The sequence below is a fragment of the Ptiloglossa arizonensis genome, chromosome 7 (genome assembly GCF_051014685.1).
Source record: "Ptiloglossa arizonensis isolate GNS036 chromosome 7, iyPtiAriz1_principal, whole genome shotgun sequence".
In the NCBI taxonomy this organism is placed as follows: Eukaryota; Metazoa; Arthropoda; class Insecta; order Hymenoptera; family Colletidae; genus Ptiloglossa; species Ptiloglossa arizonensis.
The window spans coordinates 9,487,573-9,503,217 of record NC_135054.1 but is presented as its reverse complement, the minus strand read 5'-3'; the positions used below and the strand labels follow the sequence as shown (position 1 = coordinate 9,503,217).

At 32.1% G+C, this 15,645-nt stretch overlaps 1 protein-coding gene across 1 annotated transcript; it reads left to right on the top strand.

The window, feature by feature from the left end:
- Positions 1 to 899: 899 nt before the first annotated feature.
- On the top strand, positions 900 to 10,001 carry LOC143149633 (homeobox protein rough). Its single transcript, XM_076317203.1, has 4 exons — positions 900 to 1,121; positions 2,132 to 2,390; positions 7,069 to 7,303; positions 9,785 to 10,001. Exons 1-4 carry the CDS (start codon positions 900 to 902, stop codon positions 9,999 to 10,001), a joined length of 933 nt encoding a protein of 310 aa, XP_076173318.1.
- Positions 10,002 to 15,645: the final 5,644 nt, after the last annotated feature.

Genomic DNA, 15,645 nt, shown 5'->3' with positions numbered 1-15,645 from the left:
TTCGACTCTTATATTGGATCTGGATTCACGTTAAAAGGAATGGAAAGTTTCTCAATTGTCAGAGTTAAATATTTGGAAAAAATCACGGATCTCCGTTACCAATGTCTCGTTCCGATTTCACGGTACGATTATGAAGAATAAGGTTCGATTAAAGAGTTTCTCTTCTATTGGTCGTAAACGTCTGCAGATGCCCTTTCACAGAGGGGCGTTACAACGATGACAACGGAATTATCTCAAACCGAAGGGATGGGGGTGGTATTCCACTCATAGTGGGGAATATCCATGGAGTAGGGAGTACAGCCACCGAACATCCCTCCTCTCAATTTTCATACTAACCATAAAGAGAGAGTGGACGTTCCAAGCAAACTGGCTCAGATACGTGTGTTACCTGGTACCGAATCATTTCATTCTCTACCTTTGATTTATTTTTCGCACCAGTATCGTTTAATAGTGCTTCAAGATCATTTTTACTCATGTTGTGAACAGTATTCGTACGTATATACACCTAGACCCGCGAGAGTCCACGCACGTGTATACGTGTACTCTTTTTGTACATACTGATACATATCTCGATCCGTTTTGAAATTTACTTCAATTTCGAAACTGGATGAAATAAATGCATGGCCACGTGAACTTTTAGGATCGATTAATTGTGCGTGGAAGAATGATCAAAGTGATACGAACTACAATGGAGATGATATTCCTAAACTGATAGATCATGCCCACGAGATGTTGAGTTTCATTTGTACAAGCTTAACGGTACACGAGAATCGAGTTCAAAGTTGGGTACAAATCCTCTCGAATCTTTTATCGTTTTTTAACGAGTTTTTTGAGTAGTTCGCAGTTTTTTTAATTATCCCTCGCTTCGCGGAACGTTGGTGTCGTTCGTTTGCGCTTAAATGTCGACAAAAGCAGAGGGACCGTCATCTCCGCGACGATTTTTTGCACGAATTTACGGTCATCTTGAAACGAAAAATGTTGAAAGCAATAATAACGGTGACCAGAAAAAACCCAAGGCAAAATTCAGTCTTGATTTATCTTCGAATATGGTTTCATGCGATAAAACTACGACGTCAAATGCAGACATCTTCAGTGATTCTCCGAGTAATGAAATTATACGAGTAAGTTGATAAACAATTTTGACATTATGATTTTTAGCTTCGATATTGATTTTAGCTTTGATTAGAAACGTTTATTTTCGACAACTTCCAGTGTTGCACAAAGCTAGTTAATACGAGTTAATGCGAGTCATACTCGTGGTATATTATCATAAAGTTAGCTTTTTGTAAGATGATTTGCGTAAAAATTTTATATTAAGGAAAATATTTTCAATATCGTTTGAAATGTATCGCCAATGAATATATAATAGTAACAAAACTGTATAAGGTTTAAATCGTATCGATTTGAAACTCTTTGATCACTGAGTAGTCAACTTATGAAAAATACATACTTACTAGGTATATTGAAATTCTAAGTGCAGGCGAATAGGGTTTAAACCTCGTGGAAAAGTATAATTGGGAAAATATTTGTAATTACTATTTACATAAAGCAACATATTTGCGAAATTTTTTATATTTAACAGGAATATCAAATTATATTCCTTTAATTTTCTCTCCTTAAGTTTCAAAGATGCAGTTTAATTAACTATAAAATATTCCTCCGTCTTTAGCTTTAAAAAGTTACTAATACGTATGTTTGACGTTCGAACTGATGCTCAGGTATTAGCGTTACTTATTTTATTTTTTATGAGTTGTGAATATAATTATACTCACATCGAACTCGATGTAATTGATATGTCACAGATTTTAATAAGTCTAAAATCATTTGAAGATATTCGATTGTACAATTTCGTTAGTTTCAACTGGTTGTAATTATTTAAGAGATAGTAAGATTAATGGAAAACAGATAATAGTATCAACATCAATTTTCATAAATAAACACGAACAAAAGTAAAAATACTGAGAAATTGATGGACAAGTTCTTGAAATTATCTTATATTTGCAATTTATTTCTACACGGGAAATTATTTCCTTGTCAGTCGTCTTAGGATTTTGAGACACTCTGTATATTCACATTAAAAAAATGTTACGAAACAATTATCTACAATTTGTCACGATAATGTGTTGCATAGGTATCGAGCGTAGAAGAAACATTCTCAGGACGAATTGAAAAACAGAACACCAATGAAATGAATATACCGATGAACGATGAAAAAGAAGAAAGTTCTGATTTCTCTACTTTAAGATTGCCATTCTTTCACGGACTTTTTCCTAGAGTGTCTAGCTTCCCTTTGGCACAGATCACATATCCGCCTACACTTCCGCCACATTTTCATAATTTGCCAAATCATCCGACTTCGGAACATTATTTGCAAGGATTCTCTGCGTTCTGTGAGTATATACACTTTTTTATTGCCGACTCTATTACAAATAAGACTTAACTATTATAAATAATGATTGATACGAGTTCGTTTAATAAAATAATATTTGAAAGTATATATTGTTTTGTAACGGAGGATACAATTTACAACGATGGTACCTTGCAGATATTTACACGAAATGTGACGAACAAAATTATTAATTGAAATAATGATTTTGTATAAAATTAATGTGGAATTAATAATTATTTGAAATGATATTTAATCATTGCCAACAATTACATTGCTTTTCAATGCCAGTCGATCATGTTGACAACATGTCTATTTAAAAAAGTATTTGATAAAACAAGTGTGCAATTACTTTAGGTGCAATTTTTGTATAATTTTTACATTTTATTACTATAACAAACTTAGATACTACTTCGTGAAAGTGATATTGAAATATGTATATATTGTACATATTTAAAACGTGATTATATTAAAATTTTTGATTTTAAAAACGATTAATTAACAATGCAAACAATGTTGCAGCTTATAATACAGACGAAAACAATTTTTTCTTGACAAGTATACATCCGTTGTACATTTGATACAAAAAACTTTGATTTTTGTTCCAAGAACATGGTCGATGTCTAACTTAGATTGTTTCTTTCAATACAGATTTTTTTGCAGTTAGTCTTTTCTTTGAAGTTTAGAGTTATACCTCCAAATACGAACTTTCATACTCTTTTCTTGCTGTTTTACTAGTCAGTATTTACTTCTATGAGACTTTTTTTAAGGTAATGATTTCGTATTTATTTATGTCGATGGTATTTTCAAAAATTTGTTCGCCAACTACAATTACTGCATCCATAGTTCCAAGATTTAGTGGCCAATATATTCCATAAATAGAAATAAGAAAAAAGTTCTATAAATATAGTCGCATAAATGTTTCATTGAAAAGTTATAACACAAATATAAAATTATGACGAACTTCCAATAAGTAGATGATATTTGTGTAATGTGTTTGTGCACATTGTGTTTACTTGTGCTTTTATTAGCACTAGTAACTAGCAATTAGTTATACAACGTAACTTCATTTCTCAACGATGTCAGTCTTATGACCACCATTTTAAAATGGAGTAGTAACGAATAGAGATTAATAGAAGTTACATCTATCATCTTTCAGCGATGGCAAGTAGTAAACACAACGTGCATAAACATATTACATAAATATTATCAACTTATTACTTACCCTATAATGCACTAAGAGGAAGTTTGTTACGGTTCCTCACTTTTGTTACAACTTCTTAACGAAGCGTTTAGTCGACTATATTCATAGGACTTTTATTTCTTATTTCTGCTCATAGAATATTCTGGTACTGGTTAATCATTAAAATCTGGGATACCATGTATAACATCTTTCCTTTGTGGACTTGATCCTAGCTGAGGGACAAAATCAATACTCTTTCGTTTTATGTTATCATTTGTGTATAATAGAAAATACAAACAAATTTTTTGGAAAAATATTACTTCTCTTGGTTAAACTTGACATTTAGTAAAAGTTTATAAATATTTTAAAAATTATAAAAATTCTTGTTAATATAACTTAATCTAACTTAAAATACAACCCTTATGATATCTCAAAATTTTTAGCGGTTGTTGGGGTGAGAGGAAATAGGGGGGTTGTTTACATACATGAAAAATATTACAAAATTATAATAATTAGTATATAACCACATGGCAAACAACTATAAAGTCTGAGAAAAAACAAGTGATAACGTTTTAAAAATATGCAGTAGTTTTAATAATTTCGCGAGATTCATTTTTGCACGAAGTTCATTCTTCGTGAGTTTTTTAATTTACAATCGAACTGATTACCAATTTTACTAATTTCTTTTTCTTAATCGTTACTTTAAAGAGTGCTTTACAACCATCGACATGAATTCACAATATTGATATTTCTTAAAGAGTTTTATTTAATTGCATTAAAAATTCATTTCTGCCTATTTCGTTTAGCAATTTTTCGAAGTTATTCAGATAATTGACAACTTTAATACATATTTTAAATATTTAGTATTACTTACAAATATACTAAAAATGTCAGAGAACTTACTCTTTGAGAATTAATTTTTTTCTGTGTGTAAATTTAGGTAATAAATAAGACTGCATTAACCAATATGCATACCACACCATTTACGTATTTCTAACGTAATTCTGTTTAAATCAGAAGTCATTATTTGAATCAAATTTGAGGAACATTTCAATAAGATATTATTATTGATCTACGAATGAAATTTCTTTAAAATTCATTATAAAGTACACTATAATAATGTGTTTCAAATGCTTTGATTTAATAGCTTGTGTTTGAATATTTCGCTCTTCACCTAAAAGTTTGACAGTGCTACGTGTTATTACAAGCATATGTACATATACACGCACGTTTGAAAGGATTTATCCCGCTTCGCCACCTCGTAGCGATATTGCGATGAGATTATAAAACACGGTTGGCCGCATCTCAATATGGAATATACATCGTTATATTTCCTCAAACCCATCTCTGTTCGCCTACCCCTTAAGCTATTGTTACAATAAGGCAGACAAAGAATCATCGGTTTGCTAAATAAAACGTACAATATAAATGCAAAACACAAATATAACTACAAGACGAATGCAGAATTAAAGAAGCATGCATACTTTAATATTGTGTTTCGACCGCCTGTTTGAGATCATTTCCAAATTTTTATGATCAAAAATCAGAGAGTAAAAATGATAAAAGAAACGTATAAATTAAATTGAGTTTAAACAAAATCCTTGATTTCTTTGTGTAAGTGTATATATCTTCGTTTAGAGAGTGATTTATGTATAGAACTCACGTTAAGGTTCTCCAATTTGGTAAAGATAAATTGTTAAAAATGGAACAGTAGTGCAATAAATACTTGATTTATAACTGCTTCGATTATTATTCGAAAATGAAGCTTTGTACGAAAGAATGATTTTCCCTTTTTCAGGTTGTATCATTAATTCAAAAACACTCTATACAATACTAATTTAGTCAAAGATAGTCAAAGATTAGTTAAAGAGAAGTTAAAGAGAAGTTAAAGAGAAAGACTATTCAATTTCTTACAGAAAATCATTTAAAAGGAATAAGAACAACTAAAAGGACCAGAAACTACTTATAGCTTTGTGTCGATTCTAATACTTAACTTTGCGTACAAATACTTTAAAACGACATAAACGGAACTATTGCGCGGTGGTATCCTCATTCTTCTTTTGTTAAAAATAATCCTACCCACAATGTCATGTCCTCTTCCCTTCTTAATAGATAAGATCCAGCCCCTGCTCATGGTTTTTATTGAGCAATGAGAACCTGAGAAAGGTTACAGCTGAGGCAACCCACGCCAAATCGGTCACTTTTGTACTCGATGTCGGAGACTTTGTTCCAATGTGTTACGTTCCATGTGAAAATAAAGGGGTTTGAGTTATCAATTTCTTATTTATAAAATAGTTTAAAAAAACACGGACCTCCAAAGTTGGAAGTTATCTCCAATTTTTATGAAAATTTTTATCGCTGCAACTGTTAAACACGCGAACATCGTTTTTCTTTTTTTGTTTCAATCGTACAACATCGTTCCTTTTAACTAATATTTTGTTTCATTCATAAAGTTGTTTCTGCAGTACATAAATTATTTTGAAAATATGACTCTCATAATAATAGAACTCGTAAATACATTTTGCTAATATCACATTGAATACACTATGTAGTCTTATCACTTACAACATACTAATAAATATAATATTGCGAAATGTTGAATGCATTTTTTTTATTTCTGACTTTGTATGACCCTGAAGACCATAGTATCTACATAATTGAATTCGTCTTAATGCACACTTTCACATGATGTAAAAAATTATGTAGCGTTCTGTTTAAAAAAAATGAAGGCCATCTTTGTTTCTCGAAAACTAAACAAAATTGAGATAGACTATTATATTGCCAGTAAAATATAATGTAACTTCCTCCTCTTTCACTTTTTCCTAATGTTTACCGTTTATGAACAAAAAGCTGGTTCCTGTAATACAATACCCTGTTTTTTTTTTGTGGGGAAAATCTTCGAAAGATTTCTCCGACCCCTTGGGAGTATGGGATTCCCCTCACTCGGAAACAGCGGATGCGGGATCTGCCCACTAGAACCTATCACGGTAGCCGTCCTCGTACGTTTTGAGGAGGGCACTGGGAATTAAAAACATAAAAGCTTCCCCCCACCCCTCTCATCCGTGCTGCACGGTCAAAACCACGCCCGCTCACATACTTGCTGGGAAAGGGGCGACGGTATCGTATGCTCCGCCCCCACTTTTCTCAGCGCCAGAAAGCTGTCACCCGACGGCGGAGCAAGCCACACTGTCCCGCCGTCACTTTCCGTTGGGGACCGCGCAATGGGCGGCCGTGAGCCCCAATCTCATATCCGCCCACGGCCCCCACAGCCACGCCCAACGGCACGAGAATTCACGGAGTTTTTGGCATGGAGACGAAAAAGGTGAATTGTGCCATATACCCCTTAGATGAAAAAAATCTTTACCGTTGGTTCTACAGTTTAAACATAAAGTGTTAATTAATTATTATGAAATGCCGTCATATATAATATTATAAATATGTGCATTAACATGTAGTGGAATGTACTATTTTAAACAGTTTTGACATTTATGTTGGATAGTAGCTCGCAGGAGAAGAAAAGAAGGACGACCACGAAGACAAAGAACAACTTTCAGTGGTGAACAAACATTAAGGCTGGAAGTTGAATATCGCAGAGGGGAGTATATTTCTAGGAGGCGAAGATTTGAACTCGCTACATCTTTATGTCTCACGGAAACGCAAATCAAAATTTGGTTTCAAAATCGACGCGCCAAAGACAAAAGAATTGAAAAGGCACATCTTGATCAACACTATCGGTAACTATGTATACTATGCATTCAATATCTAATACAAATTTATACTTAAAATAATAATAATGAGAAAATGTGTAAGAGTATTAAGTGTTAGATTTTTATGAGCTTGATTCTTTTTGTAAGACATAAAGAAAGAAAACATTTAAATGAAATATTTAATTATATTATAATTCTAACACGGCATTATCATATGCAAAGTAACTCTATATATACAGAATAGAACACCTACAGATGCATATACATCTCTGTTTCTTAAAGATAATGATGTGGAAGAACAGATTACTTTTTTAAACTTATCTATTTCAAGATTTATTAATTACCAAAATTTTTGTATTTTTCATTTAGTTTGCTGTTTCATTTTTCAGCAATATCATGAATAAGAGTTATGAAACGATGTAACTTCTTTTTATTGCTTAGCATAAGCGTTTGTTTGTAATATTTATTAAAAATACAAACATAAATAAAATAACAAGTTTTTGGCGTATTATTTTCTTATTTGTTTAAAATAAGTGAATTTAATTAACATTCTGAAACTCATTCCTTTCATTACGGAGTTAGGACACTGATGCAATTCAGAAAATACTTATATTTTTAAAACATCGGCAGAAAGAAGTAAACGTTTGATTGATATAAGTTTTCGTCGCTTATTTTACAATGGTACGAACTATAAAAAATTAGCATCGGTCGAACACCTACCGGAGGTCGTCATCAAGGACGTTCTAAGCCAAGACCCAGAGAGACAACTTCCAATGGTGACTCTCAGCTCGGTGAACCAGATGGTTGGGTCCGTTGGGAAACGTGGTTCCGCCTCACTTCACTATGGGGAAGAGCGAATCTATCATGTCCCCCAGGAGCGGGGGATCGAGACTCTCGGTGATCGGGGGCTCCCATGGGCGGAGTTTGTACAACACCACCTCCTATATGGGCGGAGTTTATTCAACAGCACTCCCTATATGGGCGGAGTTTGTTCAACACCACCCCCTATATGGGCGTCCCCATGGATCCTGATCGAGGGTCTCGAGGAGCTCCTACCAGCACTGGGTCTTGGTCTTTTTGATGACGACCTGCAGAGCCCTGCGCACTGTCGTAGGACTCATGCAGATCAGCGATTCTCGCCCGCGCGCCGTCATCACTTACAATTAGACGATGACGCGTGTAGGAGTATTGTCGTCTAGCCCGAACATGCGCGGCCTTCAAATCCGTGATTTTGTTCGATCACCAGTACACAGTCTGGTGAGGAGATCCTGGCTCGACTCAAGGCATCGCCGTGTCGCTTATGCTCGCGATAATATGTTCAAGCCAAGCCACCTTATGGTGCGGCCTAGCCTCCTGCTGCGGCCAGGTTACCGCAAGAACGCCTGTCATCAGGACGTCCTTGTCAAGGCGTCAAAGCGCCTATCTACACGGTGGAGTGCCATCCTCACCTGGAGGTTGTGCCGCGGTGTGGCCGCGGTGACATCTAGGGCGGAAAGGACCATCCGGATATATCGGTGATCCGTTAACGTCTTTGCCCCCATCACCACGTGCCACCCGATCACCAAATTTTGTCGTTCGATAAAAGTTATTGAACAATACTAGGTTGTTCGATAAGTTTTGTCGTTTGATGAAACGCGAAGTTAAACTTCCACATAATTTCGTGAAAAGTGTTTGTTTCTTTTTCACGGTTTCTATATTCGGTGACCTTCGTATTCCATAACACGGATCTTTCTTCCTGAATTGAAATTCACTCTATAATTTCTTACTCTTGCAAAGCTTTTTCAGTCGACATTTTTTCCTACTTGCACGAAAGTACTCTTGATACCGTTTCGTATTCTGCTAGCAACTCTCCGAGAGCAACGTATTGTTATGTCCATTCGCAAGCAAGTCACGATACACTGACTTTCAGACAGTTGAACGATGCTCTTGGACAATCACTCTCAAACGCAATCTCCACTCGAGAGCAACTCGCAACAGTTTTATTCTCAAGTGGATACGTAACTTACCGTGCCCAACTTAGCCAATAATAAGAATGCATCTAAGTAAGGGCGTAACGGTCACGGATTGGAGACAGATGAAACATCATTGCACACGAAGAACAGAGATCAAAATTCTACAAAAGGCGTACCACCGCCTGAGAAAAAGTATCAATACTTCGTGTATTTCGTACCTTTACTTGCTCGCTTCAGTTCCCATTACATCTCGAGCTCGTCTTTGCATAACAGAAACGAATTAGAAATGGTGGGGAGAACGTCAAGTACTCGACGTGTAAACCAAATCAAGCTTTCAGCAAATAAATACTGTATTGAAATTTTTTTTCATTTAGAACGATTTCCTTTTATGCAACTTACATCCGTTATAAAATTATACAACTTTTATTTGATAAATTGTTTTCTATAAGTAATAATATTAACGTAACATGAGATAGAAATTTTAAAGGTTTCATTTTGTATATAGACAAAAGTGTATATAGTTAAATTAATATTCAAGACATTTTATATGTTGCAGGTATATCGCAGTTTCTAATGGACTGGTACATTTACCAATTTATGGTAGAGATAGGTTCTGTGAGATCTGCTTCTACAAAGAGACATTTAAGTCAGCAACCAATCATTCTTATGTTTCAATAAATCCTGTTAGTGAAAATTTAATAAATCAGCCGTATTGTAATAATAATGGAAATGAAATACCAGACAAATCATCAAATACGTTGTCCCCGATTTGAAGTTTCGATAAAAGTAAATTTAATTTATACGAAAAGCTTTAAGAAGAAGTCATACATCGGTTTATATTTGCTCATTAAATCTATAAAAAGCAAAGTTACAGCATGTATTGCGTCGCAAAGTCATGGGTGTGGTGAGGTCGTTATGGAAAGAGATGCCATGTCCATAGTTTATACGTGTCACTTTATATTCGGATGAAGAACAATATTTTGCAAAACGTTCTGTGTTTTGGGAAATGCGTTTATATAACGTGTATTCTACCTGAAAAAACATTCACAAGAAAAGGTTACGAATTGGGCAACTTCGATTTTAGTATGCTTTTACAGAATGATAGTAGAGTGATTCATTCTAATGTACATACATACATATATAAAATGTTAGGCGTAGATACTCGATAGTTTCTAAGATATTGGTTTGAAACACACATTCGTAGCATTTTTAAAGTAAAATTTGAAGACAATTTTTAAATATTTATACACGTATTTATTCTGTTATACATTTTCCATCTTGATCTAGTATTTTTCACCATCTTTGAGGCGATAAACTCATCTAATAGGTTGCTCAATAAGTTTTGTCGTTCGATAAGAAATCGAGCTATTGGGTTCGTCGTTTTATTTTTCTAAAGATGAAACTACTGTTTGATGAACATGTGCGAAATTTCATGTAGATTTGTCGACTCGTTCGTATATTTACAGTTGTTCAAAATTGAAGTGTCATAGTATTTTTTTACAATGGAAAAGCCGACATCACTTATTGACAACCCAGTACATGGTTCTTGCAAGAACCCAGGTTGTTCCCATTAAGGAAATTTTGCAGTGATCAGGATAAGTGAAGTCGAGTGAATATGGTAGATGAGGTAGAACATCCCAACCAAACTGCACCAATTTTCGGTATGTCTGCAAGGAGACACGAGGTCTAATGTCCTGGTGGAAAACAAAACCGTTCCTATTGACCAGTTCCGGTCACTTTTCGTCGATTACTGTCTTCAATCGATCTAATTGTAAACAATATTTATCCGAATTCAACATCTGGTTGTGCGACAGGAGCTCGTAGTACAAAATGCCCTTCTAATCTCACCAGATACACAACATTACCTTTTTCGAGCACAGACCAGCTTTTGCACAGGTTTGTAGAGGTGATTGCGTTTCCTCCTGATCTTTTTCGTTCCACATTGTTATACAGGATCCATTTTTTTTTGTCGTCTGTAACCGATTAAAAAATGAGTCCCTTTCATTTCGTTTCAATAATGAATCACTTGTGGAAGGGCGGTCAATTAAATTTCTTTTCGTTAGTTAGTAAGACATCTATACATTGTACCAACTCACGTATTCAAGAGTTTCCAAATGACTTGTAACTATCGTATGAGATATGTTGAGTATCTCTGCCATATTCCTTGCCGTATAACATGGATTGATTTCAACCAGCGTTTTGATTTGACCATCAACACCGACAGTAGGCTTATCGAAACGTTCTCAGTCTTCCAAATTAAAATTGCCACTTTTGAATCGAGCAAAACACTTACGAATTGTGCTTTCAGCACAACAACACTATTTTCATAAATGACACAAATCCTTTTTGCTGTTTGAATTGTATTTTTTCCTTTTTGGAAATAAAAAAGCATTAATTGTAGAAAATGCACTTTATTTTTCTCCATTATAATCTCTAATTTAAACAGACGCCAAATTTATAAATGTAGGAACAAATCGCAAGCAGAAACATGCTGAAACATAACATTTCAGATTATATAAGCATGTCTTTTGTTTTACTCGCGTTAGAAAAAGTAAATGTCGCCAAAAGTAACTTATTATGAACGCTACGAACTTTTGTTTCAACCCAATATAAGTAATTAAAATTACATACCTTAATACATATATTATTTAATACGTATAAATTAATAAATATAAACCTTACAAATATCGAACAAATATAAAAAATCCATTAGATATTAATATAAAAAGTATGTAAAATATAAGTTCTTGAAGTTTATATCAAGGTACATTTCCTTCTGTATCAAGGTATATGATTTTAAATATTTATACCTTAAAAACTATTAAGTATCTATACCTAATATTTTGTATACATCAAAAGGAATCATTCTACTATATTCTATAAAAACACATTAAAATCTAAATCGATTAATTTGTAACCTTTCCTTGTAAGTTACTAGGAGACGGGTTTAAAGGCCTACACCTTGGTAAGTCAAAACTCGATCTCTTAAGTCAGTGTTTCTCAAATTGTGATCTATGGATTTCAAATATGTTAGTAATCAACAGAAAAAAATTGTATTACATAATGAAATAAGAAAAGTCCTGCATAGTACAGCCCCAAATTTTGAATGCTGTTTTGTATTAACATATTTGTGCAAACATGTACGCTACATAGAGAGATTGACCAAATATGATATTGCTTTATTGTTTTATTTTTTTCATATTTATTTATATGTTTATATTATTTATATATTGTATTACTATAAAACGTATACAAAAGTTTGCATAAAAAAATAATTCGATTATTTAAATTTAATAAGAATATTTAAACATAAATATTTTAAAAGAACAATTTTAAAATATAATAAAAAATAATGATTTAATTCAATTCTAGGAAGTTCGCCAAAGGATTCCCTTTATTGAGAAGTCCGCGGGAAGATGAAGTTTGAGAAACACTGTTATAGACAACGACAAATTAATAGTTGCACTTGGTCATTGTGGGTCTTTTTAAGACCAGGAATCATTTTTTACAATCATTATTTCTTGATTTTCCACAACACTTAGATTTCTAGTATTCTTTATGTATCTTACGATCAATCATATATCATTAATAGTTTTAAAATTTCTGTTCCAAATTAGGCTATAAGATTGATTTATATGCACTTATGCAACGTGCATACAGTCTATGCAGCTATTATATATAAAACTTTTCGTCTCTTCGAATCCACTTTATAGTTGACTTTAAACATTTTCAAAAATGTAACAAAAAGAATGGATGTACAAATTGTGTTTGTGATTTATAAAAATTGTCTTTTCTCAATTAAAATGAAAAATTTTTAAAGAGATATTCATTTTTTCTTGGACCAAAGTAGTCGATTCTTTTTCTTTTACATTTTCTGAAATCCAAATTTCAGCATAGATGTGGAATTACTCTGGCCATTCGCATTTTATGTTTTTATGTGTCTAATTAAAGCGTTCTTGATTCTAAATCGAGGTAAGTTTATTAACTATATCTAATGTAATGTAGTAATAATAATGATTGCCTCCTGAATTAATCATCATGGTATGATATTTGTATAAAATACGAGGAATAATATATAGGCAACGTATTGTTACAAAAGTGTAAATCCGAAATGGAAAGAACACTAGCTGCATTTAAATACAAATAACTACTCAACAAAAATACTTTATTCATAATTCAATAAATTTACAACGATTTAACTTCGGATGAGTTATGAGATAGACGTTTCGAAGTGATAATGAAAACTTATAATCTTTGATACAAACAACTACACATCTGGCAATTATTTAATGAAGGATATAATCCAATTTTAAGTATAATTAGAACTATGGGAGTAACTATAAGTTAAGAGACAATAATATTTGTAAATAATAAATATCATGGAAAAATCGATCGTTTCGAGAGGTAGGCGTCTGACACAACAAAAAAGGATAAAGTCAAAAGTAATTATAGAAACCTTTTCGTAACTACCTATTCGACTTGAAATTTTGTACACGTGTTTTATGAATATGCTTTTGTAACACGTGCCAAAATTGTAAACATTTCATAGTTTTGTTACAATAACATCAAATTTAAAATATCGATATTTTTGTTATACACTATTTTGTTGCATCTTATCTTTTCTTAAATGATTCTAATAGAACCTACAAATAACAGTTCATAGATTAAAAGTAATTTTGACTGATTTATTTCTGACCAATAAGATGTATGTTTGTAGTTTCTTAACAAAAGTTACAATTATTACCTATTTTCACCCCAACAAAACGAATACCTCCTTAATTGTTGGGCAAAAATCGTGTATCTATCACCCAGGATTAATGCGTGATAAAAATACATATGCTGTAACTAAAGTGTTAAACGAAGTTAAGGTAATTATATATTTTAAAATGTGCATGTATAAATTGAATATTAAAAATTATTAAACCAAATAAGCATCTTTATATGAATATTACAATCATATGTTATGGATCTAAAATGTCGTTCGGTGACGATTACTGACACGTATTTTTTATTGACGACTGTTGAGTATTAAACAAAAAGCGTGAAAGGACCAATCAGAATAATTAGAACCATCAACGAAAGAACACAAAATCAATCACGAACCTACAAGTACACCTGACCAATTATATATTTTGATTAGTTTATTGCACCATATTAAAGTACGTTTGTACAATAAAATTGTAAAGATTCTTTCAAGTCACATATTTTAAACAAACTTGCACTTGAAACATTAATTTTCCGTAAAAACCGTGATGCATAATAAGAAAACCATTCCGTGTATTCGAGTGGGACGTTATTCCACAATCGCATGTATCTGTGATTTATAATAATATGTGATAAGAGTGTACGAAACGAATGCATTATTTTAATAATTACTTAATTTCTCTACTTAATTTATACCAAATTTAATGTTTTGATGAAGAAGTATTTGTAAGAAAATAATGCTAAATGTGTTCTGTGCCAAATATATGTATGTCCTATAGATATTCTTGGAAAATGTTTAATTATAAGAATAAAGAAGATATCGCATATACAAATAGAATTAAAAAGAAATTTAAGAATTTTCGGGATGTAAACGAAAACTACTAAATATAGATGTAAATTTATTATTATTAACGAATAATTATCTTTAATTTAATGAAATATTTAAATTACCTGGAATTTAAAAACTACAAAGTATTAAGTTGTTACTAACACTTAACATATTTTAGCTAATGTAGCATTAGATATAACTACATAATAATCTAAAGTTTGAAGTAATACTAATAGCTAAAGTTTGCTTGTGTAAATTTTGAATTCGTGTATCACTCACATACTTTTCCCAATAATAAGTCAGCAATAGCGCAATACAATTTAATTTAAAAATGATATCAGTATCATTATATTTAAAATGTTTATACAATATATTGTAATAAATTTTGCATTTTTCAATGTTTATGATATAAACAGTGGTATTACAAAGAGAATATGTAATGCTTTCTTGTTAATATAAATAAATATAGAATGTGGTAATTTTTCTGATGTCCTGTAAATATTCATTATCTATATAATATAGAGTTGTCATTGAATCAATATTAATTATAACAAATACAAATAAACAATCGTCAGTTACATAGGAATGGATAGAGAAAGATAATGTATTGATATGTATTATGAAAATAATTATTGATGTATTTATGTTTATATTCAAATAAATTGTTTTATAGTAAACTAAGTATGAAAAACTTACATTTTTCTTAATTATTTACATCATGTAGAACAGGATTCTTTTCTTTAAATATTACAAATTCTGAAATTTAATTTTGAATATTTCGACATAATTTTAATTGCGAAACAAACGCAATTATTATTTTATACTGAATTCATAATTAATAAAAGATGGTGTAGATAAATATTTTTTGTTATATATCGAATATT

Coding starts and splice junctions, on each gene's coding strand:
- LOC143149633 (XM_076317203.1), top strand. CDS start 900: ATGTCGACAAAAGCAGAGGGACCGTCATCTCCGCGACGATTTTTTGCA. Junction 1,122..2,131: donor CGAGTAATGAAATTATACGA/GTAAGTTGATAA, acceptor TGTGTTGCATAG/GTATCGAGCGTAGAAGAAAC. Junction 7,304..9,784: donor CATCTTGATCAACACTATCG/GTAACTATGTAT, acceptor TATATGTTGCAG/GTATATCGCAGTTTCTAATG.